At 36.7% G+C, this 17100-nt stretch overlaps 1 protein-coding gene across 2 annotated transcripts in view; it reads left to right on the top strand.

Moving 5' to 3' along the window:
* The first annotated feature begins 8419 nt into the window (after positions 1–8419).
* The window catches only part of DNAAF4 (dynein axonemal assembly factor 4), a 72094-nt gene continuing 63413 nt past the window's right edge, over positions 8420–17100 (top strand). For both annotated transcript variants that reach the window (XM_043920734.1, XM_043920735.1), the window contains exons 1-3: positions 8420–8709; positions 9091–9238; positions 12054–12187. In XM_043920734.1, coding sequence (XP_043776669.1) covers positions 8587–8709; positions 9091–9238; positions 12054–12187 — 405 coding nt within the window. In that variant the 5' untranslated portion in view covers positions 8420–8586. The remainder of the gene's footprint in view (positions 8710–9090; positions 9239–12053; positions 12188–17100) is intronic.

The raw sequence follows: 17100 nt of genomic DNA, 5'->3' as shown, positions 1-17100 counted from the left end.
CAACTGTTTTTTAAATGCTTGACTTTCATCAAGACAAGTAAGTGTGATAGTCTTGGCTGTGGGTAGGAGATGTGCCAGGAAGCGTTAAGCAGCGCGATAGCGCCAGTTTACTAGGAATTTAGTTTTATACTGAGGAGCAAACCAAGATTTTTGTTGTTTTTCCTATGAAGTTTGTACATAACACTGAGCCCTGAGTTTCCTTAAGAAAACATGAACATACCTCTATTTTGATTATTACAAATTAGGACTCTAGTTTTGTTAATAGAAAATTAATTGGAGAGGAGTTCTACAGTCTCAGCAGCATAGTGATCCTTGAAGTAGAGATACAGTATTGCTAATACTAAGAACAATATTAAGAACAAACTTGATTGATGATAAAATTAGGTTTACAAAACACACCCAAAGTCTGTTTGAAACAATCAGGTGCCTTGAGAAAAACAAAGATGCATAAAATGTGACTGTATTGGTTGATGCAACTTGGTATTAGAGGTAATAAAGGTGACAAGATAAAATTACATCAAGGTAAAATTTGAATGTATCAAAGGTTTATTTAAATGTGTGGAAGGGAAAAAAAATTATCTGTTGGAGGAAAAAGATGTACAGAAACTTCTGATCAAATAACATTATGAAATTGGTACTGCTTTGTTTCAAACATACAAAAATGATAAATATAAAAAGATTGGGTTCAAAACATATATATATACACACCAGGACAAGAAATAAAGGAAAAAACATAAACTGTGCTGAAGCCAGCATCGTGCATGACTCTGAGCCCAAGGCAGAAATCTGTGAAAAACTCTAATCTGGCAGGGTAATGAGGTCTAAGTGCTGCGACATTCCAAACTTGAGATGCAATAATGCATCTTAAAGGGAAATGTATAGCTTTAGATAATTTTTCAGCCCACAATATAATGAGTTAAGTGTTGATCTCGAAAGCATAAGAAATAAATAATCCTAAGGAGTAAAATCCAAAGGAATAAAAAATCCTAAGTAAAGGAAGGAAATAATAAGAATAGGAAATGGAATAGAAAACAAACACTAGAGAGGAATAATAGGGCCACAAATTGGCTATTTAAAACATGTAAAAGATTTAATATTTAAAAGACTTATTTAAATGGCTAATCTTTATCTTTAAAAAATAAAAGAGTTTACTTAAAAGGTGAATAAAATTGATGAGTCTCAATTTGGTGAAATTGGTGAAAGTGATTCTTTTTTTTTTAGTGGTCAATAGAACAGGAATAACCACTTTAAGCCTGGTGGGAGCAGGGATTACTGGTGCTGCTGCCTCTCATGTGAAAAAGGTTAAAAAGCAAATTTGGCTCCAGCTGGTACTTGGGACTCTAGCTTATAGGCCTAATGTGGCACAAATACACAGTTTTGTAATTTTCTCAGTTGGTAACTTGTGTACAGTATCACCAAAGAATTTGAAACAGTAAATTGACTTAACACTTGGCTGAATTGGAGTTCCTAGGACACAGGTTAGAGGCAACTGAAAACTGCCAGAAAGGAAAGGAAGAACCTAGAAGAAAGAAACAAAAGTAAAAGGAAAGGAAAAAAAAAACCCACTGTAAATCAAAATTTCAAAACATGAAGAAAATTAATGATAAAAATAGCCAACAAACATCTTTTAAAATTTTGATCTACTCAAGATGGAAATGACAGCACAGCCTGAAAAAGTCTTCAAGAGAAGTACAATTCAGGATCCTGAAAGATAAAGAATAAAAAACAATTATGAAATCCAATATATAGATATTCATTCATTCAGCACTTAATAATGAGTGTTATTTATGTCAGTCACTGTTTTAACTGCTAAGACCATGGCAGTGCATGCTGTAAATCAGACAAAACTCACTACACTCATGAAATTTTTATTCTATAAAGAAAGAAAATAAGTAAACTAAAAGTGAATTAGAGAATAAGTGCTAAGAAGAAATAAAAAAGGGGATGCTGAGCCTGGCAAGGTGAGGTGCTAGAGCAACAGAGTATTTCATTTTGTAAGAAACCACTAAACTCAATTTTTTGCATTTCCACCAGCAATGAATGAAAGTTCCTGTTCCACTTCCTTGCCAGCATTTGATGTCACTGTTGTGGATTTTGGCCATTATAATATGTGTTTAGTAGTGGTATGTCATTGCTCTAATTTGCATTTCTCTTATGACATATGATGTGGAATGTCTTTTCATATTCTTATTTATCATCTGTGTATCTTCTTTGGTGAGGTGTCTGTTAAGGTTTGGCTCATCTTTTAATCAGGTTGTTTGTTTTCTTAAGAATTCTTATGTATTTTGGGTAACAGTCCTTTATCATATGTATCCTTTGCAAATATTTTCTCCCATTCTGTGTCTTGTCTTTTCATTCTCTTAATAGTGTCATTTCATAGAACAGAAAAAAAAACTTACTTTAATGTAGTCCAGCTTATCAGTTTTCTTTCATGAATCATGCCTTTGGTGTTGTACCTAAAATTTATCACCAAATCCAAGGTCATCTAGATTTTCTCTTGTGTTATCTTCTAGGAGTTTTATAAGTTTACATTTTAATTTTACATCTGTGATCTATTTTGAATACACTTTGTGAAGGTTAGAACCACTATGCCTAGATTTACTTTTTTGCATATGGGTGTCCAGTTGTTCCATTTGTTGAAAAGACTGTTTTTTGTCCATCATATTGTCTTTGATCCTTTGTCAAAAATCAGTTGACTATATTCCTGTGGGTGTATTTCTAGGCTCTCTATTCTGTTCCACTGATCTATTTGCCTGTCCTTTCACCAATACCACACTGCATTGATTATTGTTCTTCAAACGTGATCTATCAATTTAATGCAATCTCAATCAAAATTCTAGCAAGTTATTTTGTAGATATTGACAAATTGATTCCACAGTTTATATGGAGAGGCAAAATACCCAGAATAGTCAATACATTACTGAAGGAGAAGAAGAAAGTTAGAGGACTGACACTACCCAACTTCAAGACTAGGCACAAAGTTGGCCTGTCTTGGAGATTTCTAGGTGCTGGTATTTCTGGCTTTGTAGGATGAGTTAGGAAGTATATCCTCTACCTCTGTCTTCTGAAAGAAACTATAGATAATTGGTATAGTTTTTTCCTTAATGTTTGGTAGAATTCACCAGTGACCCCCATCAGGGTCTGGAGCTCTCTCTTTTGGGAAGTTATTGATTATTGATTCAATTTCTTTAACAGATATAGGCCTATTCAGGTTGTCTATTTCTTTTTGTGTGTTTTGGCAGGTCATGTCCTTCACGAAGTTGGCCCTTTTCATCTAGGTTATCAGATTTGTAGGCACAGAGTTGTTCATAGTACTCCTTTATTATCCTTTTCACATTCATAGTATCTGCAATGCTATCCCCTCTTTCATTTCTCATATTAGTTATTTGTGTCCTCTCCACCCCTCTACTCCCCTGCTTTTTTTTCCTTATGTAGCCTGGCTAGAGGCTTGCTGATTTTATTTTCATAAAACCAGATTTGTTTCATTGATTTTCTCTGTTGATTTTCTAGTTTTAATTTCATTAATTTATGCTTTAAATTATTTCTCCTTTTAAATACTTTTTACTTGGATTTATTTTGCTTTTATTTTTCTAGCTGCCTAAGGTAGACACTTATTTGACTGATTTTAGATCTTTCTCTGATATATGCATTTAATGCTATAAATTTTTTTCTAGTCAAACTCTGATAAAACTCTAGCAGTTTAGGCTCTGGTTAAATAATTTCTTTCAAGGTAAGGTCTTGCTAAGAACAAATAAATGCTCTGGCATATTTCAAAATCATTCATTTCCTGTCCCCCTGATGAGAGCTTGAGAATATTTTTGTGTAAATATTCACTGTGAGAAACTGATGGACTTTCAGAAAGTAAAACTCACAAAAATGTTGGGGGCTGAGTCCCCCTAGAGCTTTTGTCTCTCAGATCTGCCCACAGTGAGCCTCTAGCAATTTGTTAACTACATTCAGGTTTTCCTGCCTTGGCACTAGATCCCATGGACGTTTCTGCTCTGATTGGTTGTGATTCACTATAAATATAATCTCTCCCATTTCGGGGGCGGGGGGCGGGCAGTGGCTTGCCCTCTGACCTCACTTGTCTTGTGCGCTAAAAAGAGTTGTTGATCTTTCATTTTGTTCAGGCTTTTTCTTGCTGGGATGGAGTGGTGACTTCAAAGCTCCATAATGCCAGATCAGGAACTAGAAGCACTTAAAATTCTTTAAAAAAAACTAATATGCTAAAACAAGTCTAGTAGGAAAAAATCATTAATATGTATACTCTGTAAATGTCAACCTAAGATATTTTGGCCAAAAATAAAAAGGATAAATGGACACTTCACATTCTCTACATGAGCTCTACCTATATATTCTTGTCTAGCTGTAAATCACATTGTCTTTTCCTAAAGCCCAAATTTAAAATAGTAAAATAATGAGTGCATTTAAAACTTAGTGCTGAGATATTGACGAAAGCTATTCTGCATTAAAAAGAACTAAAGTTTCTTGGAGAATGACTGATTCTATTTCCTAGAATAAAAAAGGAAAAAAATTCCAAGTGGGTCCAAATCATTTTGTTGCAAGAATAAAGGCTTTCAAAAGGTTTTTTTAAAAGTTCTGAGGTGGTGTTAAAAAAAATAATAAATCAGCCTTTCCTTATGGCCAAATTTGAGTTTGATGATCAAAGAATAAATTATGGTTAATTAATTTTAGGTGAAGAATAATAAGATTTAATTTTTGCTTTGTAATGTACATTTTCATTCCCTAAAAGCCTGACAATATGTAAGGTGAAAATAAGGACATGCCTCTATTATAGAACTTGTTTTTAAATTTTTACTTTTTCTAGTATTTATTACATACAAAATAATATAGAGATTTGTATATGTACATTATGAATTAAAAGATGAATAAAGCAAATCCATCACCAAAACTAGAGACAGGGGGGGAAAAAAAACTTGGCAATTTTTTTGATGCTCTCTGATGGCATACTTTGTTATAATGAACAAAATCAAAAATAATTTGAGGTGTTCTCTCAATTTTTCTATGGAACCAGCCAATATCCTCCTGTCTTCCAGTGGGAGGGGCTGCACCTGAACTCTGCTTGCCAGTACTAGTAATTTTTTTTTTCCAACTTAATCTTTCCGTGTGAATCAAAGTCTCCAGATACTGGGTAGCTGGCTTTCTCAGATAATTCTTATAGTTTGCACCTAAACCACGAATTGCCTGGGTCCCACTAGTTTCCCTCCTGAAAAGGTTCCCCTTCATGTTTGCTCTTACAGAAAAAGTTAAGGATGACAAGATCACACACACACACACACGCACATGTATGTGTATATAAAAATACATATATTTAAGCTTTAAACTTGTATGTTCTCCTTTCTTATGGAAGGGAGGACAGCAAGGGGATGGAATTCCTCTCCTATAATGCACAGCTACATTGCAGATCGAGCATATTGCTTTAGCAGTATGCAGATCGAAGCATATGCTTCTCCTTGGGATGAGGGGAGAATGGGGGAACCTGTGTTGTTTTATTTTCTTGGCTTTGTGAGTTTCTCTTTTCCCCTATTAAAAGCTATCTCTTACCCTTGTGGTTCAGTCTTTGGTGTGTATCAGAATTACCTGGGGGTTCTGTTAGAACACAGATTGCTGGGCCACAGTTCCAGATTTTCTGGTTCAGCAGGTCTTCAGTGGGGTCTGGGGATTTGTATTTCTAGCAAGTCCTCAGATGATGCTGACATTGTTGACAGGGGACCATGCTTTGAGCAACTTTGTCTTAATTCATGCAGCGTCTATGCAGAAATCAGCTCTTTTGGCTACCACAAAGAGTGTCACTTGCAAGAGTTCCACCTAGGAGTTAACTGTTAGCCTTTCTGACATCTTAGCTTTCCTTTATAGTTTTACCACATATACAGGAATCCTTAACCAACAGATTTGCTCTTCATTAAAGTTTTATAAAATTGGCATTACTCCTTAAGGGTATTTGCTTCTTATTCCCCCACTCATCCACCCAGTATAAAGTTATAATTAATTTTTATTGTTGTATGATATTCTTTTGTATGAATATACCTACTGATATTTGGCATGTTTTCAGGTTTTTGCTAGAAAGCTGCTATGGACAGTTACTTCTTTATTCAATCATAGTTACCCTCTCTTTATGAGAGGACCCAATCTAGAGGAAAGCCTCCCTCCCTTAGACCTTCCCCCTAGTTCTGAGACACTCAGTGTGGCACGTGTCCTTCCTTGCTCAGTGACTGAATAAAACAAGTTATTCAACTACAGATGTCCAATATATATTGAAAAATATATATCCTGTCATTCTTTATTGTGCCTGTTGGTGAATACAAGTTCTTAATCTTAGTTCAAGTCTTTGATCTTTTTTCTTTAATGTAAGTGCTTTTTGATATCATACTTAAAGAAAAGCTTAAGTATGACAAGATCATATATACACACATGTTATGTGTATATAAAAATACAAGTTTTTAATTGATTTATCTTCAATTCATCTGAAATTCATTTTTGTGTGTGACACCATATGCATGTAGCAATCCAATCTCATTTTTTCCCCCATATGGTTACAATTTCTAACACCAATGTATTCAATAGTCATTCCTTTCTTGCTTTTCCCCATTTATGTGCACACTTTTGCCATATATCGTTTCCATCTACACTTGGGTTAGATTAAGATCTTTTTTGTTTGTTTTTTAAATCTGTTAAGGAACACAGATAAGGAAAACTTTTAAGATTGAATTAGTTTCAACTCTTGTGAAACACTTTTTAGGTAAGTACTTAAGTCTTGAAGTAGAAAAATTAATGGTGTTTTAAATGGATATCAGCTGGTGTAATGATTCAGTAGTAAAACTGATCAAGTTTTTTAAAATATTCAATCAGAGTGCAAAAAGTTTCATAAGACTGATAGGACAATTTCACCACACAAGTTTGTATGTGCTTAACAAAGTGATTTGGAGAAGGCCATGGCACCCCACTCCAGTACTCTTGTCTGGGAAATCCCATGGACGGAGGAGCCTGGTAGGCTGCAGTCCATGGGGTCGCTAAGAGTCGGACACGACTGAGCGACTTCACTTTCATTTTTCACTTTCACCATTGGAGAAGGAAATGGCAACCCATTCCAGTGTTCTTGCCTGGAGAATCCTAGGGATGGGGCAGCCTGGTGGGCTGCCGTCTGTGGGGTCGCACAGAGTCGGACACGACTGAAGTGACTTAGCAGCAGCAGCACCAGCACAAAGTGATTGTTAATTTCCCTGAAACTGGCAAAGAGCTCAAAGTATGCTTTTAATTTACCATAAATACATTATATCACTTGTGTTTCTCTATAGTGGCATAATCTACACTTTAAAAATTTGGAACACATAAACTGTCTTTAGAAAACACAAAAGAGAGTTTGAAACAAAATGGTGAAAGTAGGCATTGAACACAAGAGGGAAAAATGCTAAAGGCAACATGGAAAAGAATCTATAGGCTTGATTTTTAGGTTTCTCTGCTTGAGAGGACAAGAGACAAGAAGTCTAACATGGTCCCAGTATTCAAAGTTAAGGTATCTTGAGACGATGAACTGTACTGAGGGGTGGCCTGTTTAGGGGGTGAAAGATGATATTTTCCCCTCCCAAGTCTGTTCCTTAGCTTTCCTCAAGGATTTTTTTCAGTAGCTTTTAAATTTGTATTAATAATTTCCAAAATAAAATGTTAAAAATCCCTATCCCTAGGTGGCAAATAGTTTGTACGTGCTTAGCTTTCATGTTACTAAAAAAAAAAAAAAAAAAAAAAAATCAAATTCCGGTGTCTCCAAAAAGCATCCCAGGGAAAGAACATTGGGAGCTAAGGCATCAGGATCTTAATCACAGTGAAGCCACACTAATCCAAGTGACAACAGGGTTGGGTATATGGATCTCAGATTCCTTAAATACTGCGTGTGGGAAGACTAACATGGTCTTCAGCGTGAAAGTTACAAGTCTCCCTAAGCCACTATAAAACATATCCGTGTCAATTTAACTTATCCTACAGTTGAGTTACTACCAAGCATTCTTCAGGTGAGTCATACGGTCAAAAGTTCTCAAACCGAGGAGCGAACCCCATCTACACGCTTGTGAGTGGCTTCCTACCGACAGGATTTGAACGACTATAACAGGACAGGCAAGCTTCTAGGCGAGAATGTCTATATGAGCAGGAAATTCCCCGAACAAGAACACCAAAGGGTGCTAACTTCTACAGCTTCCGTCACAGCAAACAAAAGGCCAGGCTGCCACGGCGCGTGGGCGTCGCACCTGCTTCTCACGGGTGACGCTTTCCTACGTCCCTTTTTTGCATTTTCAGGCGTGAAGCTTCATTCTTGCTTAAGCGGAAGTGGGCCTGCTACTTCACAGATTCCCGAAGGGATAAGACCCCAAACAGCGGGAACGCCCCCACAAGCCGACCCAGGCAGTCGCGAGGGGAGTCCGCAGGGAGGCCGCAGGGGCGCGCCCGGGGCACGCTGGGAACGCCGGGTGCCCCGGCCCTTCTGACCCGGAAGGGCTGGCGTGTGGTAACCCCGGCTTCCCTAGCAACCGAGCGGGCGTGAGTCCTCCTCGCTCTCGCCGGCTGCCTCCCAGGATGCCGCTGCAGCTTAGCAATTACAGCTGGCGGCAGACGAGCACTGCGGTCTTCATCTCTGTGCCCCTCCGAGGCGTCAGCGTCCGAGACGCGGACGTGTTCTGCACCGAAAATTATCTGAAGGTAGGAGCGCAAGTCGTGCCGGCCGGCCCCAGGGGTGTGGTCTGAGGCGTCTGCTACGGCACGGCTGTGGACGCGCAAAAGGCGCGTCCTTGCAGATGAGCATCCTAGAATATTAGTCCTATTAAAAATAAAACAAAGCAAAACAAACAAAATAAGTTACGAATCTCATACAGGTGACACCTCGTCTGTAGATAGATGTCATCGGGTCAGGGATGATTTTATCCATGGCTTCCATATGCCTTGCTACTTTTATCGTGACCTGGGAATAAATTTATAGCAGGAATTTAAGAAAATGATTTTGGCCTCCATCACTTATTTCTTAAGGGGTGTGCCTTTCATTTTGTGTAGCCAGATTAACTTCCGTTTCCCCCCTCTGAATAGGTGAACAGCCCTCCATTTTTATTCGAGGCGTTTCTCTATGCTCCCATAGACGATGAGAGCAGCAAAGCCAAGATTGGGAATAACATTATTGTTTTCACCCTGCACAAAAAAGAAGCAGCCATGTGGGAGACCCTTTCTCTGTCAGGTGGTAAGTTCTTTACTAAAAGATGTTAAGCCGGTTGTGCTTTTTAAACTTTATACTATTCAAAAATTTATGTTTTGAAATAATTATGTTGCTCTTCTAGGAAAACAAAATAGGCACGAGTGTGATTTAAATGAGGTAGTGCTTCAGCTTCCTCTTAAATAACCTAATAACCTAATCATTGAGTATCGAATTTCTAAAAAATTAGAGTCTGTTAATAATAGCTCTTTAACGATGTGAGCTTCTGTCTTCAGAGGATAAGGCCTGCAGGTGTGGCCTTTACGAGCACTCATTTCGTATTAGGCATTAGTTCATCTATTAATCCTTGTAATAGTCTATCACTTAGGTACTCACCACCCCCACCATTTTTTTTTTTTTTCCTATTAAGGTGAGGCTACTGAGGTGCAGAAAGGTTAAGTAATTGCCTAAGGTCACACTCAACAGTGGCTACATATTTGAAGATATATACTACAGAAGATAGTGAAAGACAGGGAAGCCTGTTTGGCTCCTTATGCAGGAATGGGAAGGGAATTTTGTTTTCTAATCATAACAGTCCTCTCTGATTTACATATCTACTTTCGTTGCACAGCTGCTTGATTCTTCTCTTTCATAGTTACATGGTCAGCTATTCCAAATTTTGACCATTTGAGCCAAGTGTTAGCAAACTTTTTCTGTAAAGGACCAAATGATATTTTGGATTTTGTGGGCTATGTGGTCTGTGTTAGAGTTACTCAGCTATGTCATTGTCGTGCAAAAGCAGCCATAGACAATATATATTTATTGACACTGAAATTTCAATTTATTCTAGTTTTTAAAAGTGAAAAAGTGTAAGTGTTAGTCACTCAGTCTTGTCCAGCTCTATGCTATCCCATGGGCTGTAGCCTGTCTGGCTACTCTGTCCATGGGGTTTTCCAGGCAAGAATATTGGAGTGGGTTGCCATTTCCTTCTCCATGGGATCTTCCCGGCCCAGATCTTCTGCATCACAGGCAAACTCTTTACAGTTTGAGCCACTTATGTCATTAAACATTACTATTATTTTGATTTTTTCAACTACTTAAAACTTTAAAAATTATTCTTAGCCTATGTGCTGTGAGCAGTCAGGCAGCAGATTGGGTTTGACTGTAATTGCCAATTAGACGAATCAAAACAGTCTTGAAACTAACTTATATAACAAGTAATGAACATTAACTTTACTTCAGAAACCAAGTTTGAGATTCTTTTAGAAGTCAAACTCAGTTTTTTTTAAATTTGTTAACCTTGATTTTTATTTTTTATTTTTTTCAAACTCATTTTTACATGCAATTCAGTGGACTTGTTTTAATAATCTTTTTTTCCACATGTAGTGTTATGAAACTCCAATATCTACTCCAAGCCTGCCTCCCTCATTATTCACAAAATACTGCTCCAGTTTTTTCTGAAGTTCCTTCTTGATCCATTTTTCATTTCTTTTAGATGTGGAGCATTTAATTTGGAAACGATTTTTTAAAAATTATTTCTGCCCCTGGTCCAGCTCTCTACCACCCTGTTACTAAAACAGGTGGATGGTTGGGAAGAGGCTTCAGACCTCATTGCAGTCCTGATTTCCAGCCAGGATCTTGGATGGGTAAAAATTCCATACTCTTTACTCATTTTTAACTGAAATTTAATATTCCCTTCAATTATGAATGTAGACAACAATCAAAAGGAGTATCAATAAAAATCACAACATGTTCATATCAGGTACCTTTGCCTTTTAGATGCATTACTTTGAAATTATATATTAGACATTTTGCTATATATTATATAATGCATAAATAAAGAAGCAGATATTTGTATATCACAAATTTAATGTTTTGTGTTTTAATATAAGACTTAATATTTTGTAAGTATTTTAATATAACACTTTGTAACTCGTTTTCTTTATGTATTATTTTCACATATTTTAAAATAATATGAAGGGTTAGTATAAGGGTTTACTAGTCATCCCTCCACTCCTGCCCTCCTTGTCACTTCTTACTTCACTCTCTCCCAAGTTTCCTCTCTCCTACTGTTTTTTTCCTTCAAAGTCTAGATCCCTTCCTTAATCCTTATTCTCTTAAGATAATTTACCCCATAATGGATCACAGCCTGCAGTTTCTAAAATACTGAATCACTGAATAAAAAATGACTGAATGGTAAAGTTCTGTATGTAACATGTCATGTGACTTTATAATTTTTCCTAAAGCTTGCCCTGTACTCTTCATACATAAAGCTCACCATTTATATTTTTGAAGGTGATTGATCATGTCAGATGATCTCAACCCATGTACTCTTCTAAGAGACCTCATAGTGATGCTTGATTGTGATCAGGTTTATAAGCTAATAGGAGAGAGAGGAGTATCAGTGTGTTCTCTTTCCTCCCCTCCGGCCCCCCTTGCCTCTCCCCATCCCTCTCATTGCACACCCTTTTTCTCCCTCTTGTGACCCTCTCCTCCTTCTCTCCCTCCCCTCTCTGCATCCTCATTCCCTCTCTTATTTCCTCTCTGCATTGCTCCTCTTCTCTCTCATTCGTATCTTTCTTTTTTTTTTTTTTGAAAGTCATTCGTATCTTTCCTCTCTGTCTCTCTGTGTCTGTCTGTCTTTCTCAGTGCACAAAAGCATCCATTCTTTGCTAATTCATTACTGTTACAGTCACTCTTATTAGCTTCTTGACTAGTTTAATACTGAGAAATGTTCTTACTTCTGCATGTGAAGTTGGGTCCAAAACCATCTTAATCCAGATCAATATGTAGGAAAAACAAATTCTCCTAAGTAAAACAAATTCATCATGATTCTAATTTAGTGATATTCTTTATGTTTTAGTTGACAAAGAGATGATGCAAAGAATAAGGGAGAAATCTATCCTACAAGCACAGGAAAGAGCAAAAGAAGCTACGGAAGCAAAAGCTGTGGCAAGGAGGGAAGATCAAAAATATACACTAGGTGTCATGATGAAGGTAAGTTGCAGATTGATAGGAAGGTCCTTTAATTAAAGATATAGTAGTAAACTATGCAGTGATAATTTGTTCCATCTACTGTGCTTTCCACCTTTTTGTTTATACTTTGGTTACAGGACTTGCTGTGTTACATAGGTTGTCTGCTACTTCTGAAAAGCTGTATGAAAGCATGAAGGTTGAACAATGGATTTACCTGTTTTAGGGAGAATGTTCTATTTCCAGGGGAACAAAAGTTATAAGGTTTTATGGTGGAAGTGTTTTACTTCTTTTTTTATATTGATATTGATGTACATTATTATTTAAAACAAGAAAAGCATAGATTCAACACTGAATATTGACGAATAATATCTTTTAATTGTTGAGGCTTTCAAGTTAAAGCTTTAATCAGCAATATATTTTTTGAGATATAATTCACATACCATACAGTTTGCCTATTAAAAGCTTACAATTCAGTGCTTCTTTAGTATATTTAGAGTCATAAAACCATCACCACAATCAATTTTAGAACATGTTCATCACCCCAGAAAGAAACCCTGCACCATGAGCAGTCACTCCCTATTCATCCAAACCTCTAACCCTAGACAACCACTAATCTACCTTCTGTCTCTATAGGTTTACCTATTCTGACTAATTTTTACAAATAATTTCCCATCTTAAATTCTCATTTTGAAATGACTAAGAAATCTATAACAAGCATTATCTCATCAAGAGCTCTGTGGACTCATGATTGTTCTTTTGCGTTTGGATCACTAGTGTTGTTTTTATAATCAACAGTTCATAATTCCAGTCCATAATTCCAAAGACTTCTCTGCTTATCACTTTTACTTGACTTTTAAATATTGCCAATGGTTAATATACTTCGTGTTTTACTTAATAATTGAACATGTGGTCAGCCATCCAAAGATTTCTGCTTTTAGTATACTTGATGAGTTCCACCTTTTCTTGATCGTATTATGACTACGATCAAACTTTTCCTGAATTTTAAAAAAATACAAGCAAAGTAGTATAAAATTTGTGGCAGCAAATAAGTATTTATTGAACTGATAAATTAATAGCCCGCATACTGCTGCATTGGTAAATATAACAAAGCTGAACAATTGATTGCCAGGCAGTACCACAATGCTCTACCTTGAAGTTGATAAATATCTCCTGACATATGAAAGCCTGACTTTGGTATTTGCAAAGGTAGTCTAGGGGCATTAATGTATAAAGAATGAAGCTGTAGTTTACATTGAAGTGATAGAACCTGTGAACGTCTGTACCCTACACTACAAACTATTCATTTTGTCTGTCTCTTCCCCTGAGTATTGTTGAGAGTTGAGACTATATTTTCTTTCATCCTTATCATAACCATTGCCAAGTAAATAGTAGGTGCTCAAATATTTGAATAAATTAATGTGACTACATTGTTTGAGTACTCTGTAATCATAGTAAAATTCTAATCTGATGGATAAATGTAGCGAATTTTACTCTGTACAATATTAGACACCATTTAGAAAAGAACTTTGATGGTCCATTAAGAGTAAATGAAGCAATATGATGACAGGCAGCTCATTATTAGGTTAAACCATAAATTAGCTTAAAACTTGATTTACATATACCAAAACCAGGTTTTTTGTTTTTTTTTTTCGTAGTAATCTTTTAAAAACTGAGCAGGGCTAGTGTTAAGACTCACTGTTTCAGTTTGCTATGCTGTATGGTGGTAAACTGCTCAGGCTTCCCTAACAGAACAGCACAGAGTGGATGACTTAAAGCAACACACATTTGTCTTCTTGCAGGTCTAGGGCCTAGAAGTCTCAGATCAAGGTATAGTGGGTAATAGCTCTATTATTGGCTTGCAGATAACTAAAAGAGAGAGAAAAAAATCTCTGGTGTATCTTCTTAGTAGGGCATATCCTGTTGTATCAGGGCCCCACCCTTATGACCTCATTTATCCTTAATTACTTCCTCAGAAATCCATGTAAACGGGAGTTAGAGCTTTAACACATTTGAGGGGACTCAAACATCTAGACTGCAATTCAGGAGACTGTCTGCAATGCAATATACCCAGGTTCAATCCCTGGGTTGGGAGGATCCTCTGGAGAAGAAAATGGCAATCCACTCCAGTATTCTTGCCTGGGAAATCCCATGAACAGAGAAGCCTGGCAGGCTAGAGTCAGTCACGACTTAGTGACTAAACCACCAAACCAAATATCTAGTCAATAACACTGTGTAAAAACTATCCAAAATTTAGTGGCTTAAACAGCAATTCCCAGCTTTTTTGGTGCCAGGGACCAGTTCCGTGGATTTTGCTGTGAACCGGGAGTGGGAGGTGATGGTTTCAGGATGATTCAAGCACATTGCATTTATTGTGTGCTTTATTTCTAATCTAATAACTGCCACTGATCTGAGGAGTTACTGATCTGTGGCCCAGAGATTGAGGACCTCTGGCTTAACACATTATTTCTCATGATTCTGCATGTTGGTCAGGCAGTTCTTATGGTCTGAGTTTGCCTTGGTTGTGGCTGGATGTTCTAGGATGACCTCACTCATATGTCTAGAGCTTTGCCTTGGAAAGCCAAAACTCCTCTCCATGTGGTGTTTCATTCTCCAGGTTAGCACAGATTTCTTTCTTTTTTTTTTTTAGCACAGATTTCTTTACTTCATAATTAGTGTTTCCGGGATCAGGAATGGGAAAGCCCTAATGTACAAGCCCCTTTAAACACACTTCTGTGTCACATTTTCTAATGTTCCATTTACCTAATATTGCATAGAATCAAGCCCAAATTAGGGTTAGAGAAATAGACTGCACCTTTTCTGGGGAAGAAAGATGAAGTCACATTGCAAAGGGACATGCTTATAACTAAGGAAGAAAATTTTGGCCATTTTATAACTTAGTTTGAATTGAAAAGATTGGAGTTTAAACAATAAAGATAATTTGATTTCATCTAGCAGGAGAAATTCAGAGACAGAGTAGTGAATCTAAGCCCTGACTCCATCTCTCTACAACATCCTTAGCACTGCCTTTTCTTTGTAACTGCTTTATTCTTAGGCAGAAAGGAAGATGATCCACATCTGCACATAAGCAGGAACCAGCAGGAGACAGTCTGTCTATTCTGTTGGTTCCCTTTCAAGCCCCATAAAATGATTGCTTTATATACAATAGAATGATATTTCAAATGGCAGTCAGTTTTACATATGTGCAAATATATCTTTACTTCAAGTCTATCGCTTCAACCTTGGTTTACTGCATCCATGTCTCCTTATCTTTGCTACTGATCTGTCATTCATTTAGCAGACATTTATTGAATACTTTTAAAAGATATTGAGGCAGAGCTGACAAGTCAGTCTTCGATTTCAGTTTACTTATAGTATAGAGAGGGTGACAGACAATAAAAAGCAAAGTTTACAGCCTGGTGTGCATAAGAAGTCATGGGCAGATAAAGAGAAAACACTGCCTAAAGATTGGTATCTCAGTCTGTAAGGATGGTCAGGAAATAGGAGGCAGTGTAGTTTGTGCTGAATACTGGAGAATGAGCTACAGTTATCTAGGGATGAATGGGAAAATGACATTATAGTCAGTTTTGTATAAGTGCTCCACAGAATTTGGAACAGTTGTGATGAGAAATAAAATTTTTCTGAATAAAAATATTTAGAAAAATCTCTTGAGGGGAACTCTTTAGGAATTTTCAGCAAGAATACCAAAATAATTGGTTTTGTGTTTTAGAAACCTCATTCTGGCTAATGAGTTTGAAGAGGTTGCAAGGAGGAGGCAGAACTTTTGTATTCTTAGGATGAAAGGATTTTGAACATATTTTTGTGTTGAAGAAAGAAGCCAGTAAAGAGGGAGAGATTGATAATATAACCAGGAGAGAGGATTGATGATGAAGCAGTTTTTTTGTGGTGGGATGAAGGTTGGAACAGGTGAAAAAATTAAGTCCTATGCAATAGGGGATATTTTATCTTTTGACTAAAGGGCAGGAATAAAGAATAACCAGGGGTTTGGAAAATTTTTCATGACACAGATAGTTAAAGTAATCCTTTGTTTTCATGGTGAAGGTAGAAAGTTCATCTACCCAGAGCATGAAGAATTGAGATGGAGTAGGGGTGACTTAATAGAAGCTTGGAATATTGATGCCAGACTAATCTGAAACATGCTTTTTCCCCTCTTTGCTTTGGATTACTGTTGCCTACTTTTCCTGTTTTTTTCACTCTTTGTTTTGTAGGTTATCTTCTGTTTTGAATTTTTTGGTTCTATTTTATTTTCTCTTTTAAGGAACTTGTTTTCCCACTAATTTTTAACCTAAATAGGTCAAATTTGAAGTGCTTTCTTCTGCTATTTTCTTAAAGTTGAAACTCAGAAGCGTGGAATGGTAACTTCGCCTGATTATGTGTGAGTTGCTTTCTGGAGTTGTCTAGATTATACTATAGGGTCTTTAAAAAGTCCTTATTGGTGAAGCCACATGCCCTGTTTATTGGACGCATGTATAACTAACGTATAGAAAAGCTACAAGTAACTGCTTTCTCATTTTTTTGTTCTATGCATTTGTAAAGGTGATTGTTTTATTTATGTATTTAATCTTGCAGCTTATGGGATTCCAGTTCCCTGACCAGGAATTGAACCTGAGTCATAGCAGGGAAAGCCTGGAATCCTAACCACTAGGCCAGTAGGGAACTCCTGTAAATATGACTTTTAAATTTCTCTTTTTGGTAGTTTGTTAGTGTATATAAATGCAACAAGTTGCTATAGGTTAACTTTATATCCTTCAACTTTACTGAATTCATGTGTTAATTCTAATAGTTTTTTGGTGGCATCTTTAGGATTTTCTTTATATAGTATCATGCCATCTGTAAACAGAAATAGTTTTACTTCTTCCTTTCCAGTTTGGGTTCATTGTCTTTTATCGTCTGGTTTTTATGGCTAGGACTTTCCA

Source organism: Cervus elaphus, chromosome 12 (assembly GCF_910594005.1).
Source record: "Cervus elaphus chromosome 12, mCerEla1.1, whole genome shotgun sequence".
Classification (NCBI taxonomy): Eukaryota; Metazoa; Chordata; class Mammalia; order Artiodactyla; family Cervidae; genus Cervus; species Cervus elaphus.
The sequence above is the reverse complement of the archived record's forward strand: the minus strand, read 5'-3'. Positions and strand labels throughout refer to the sequence as shown.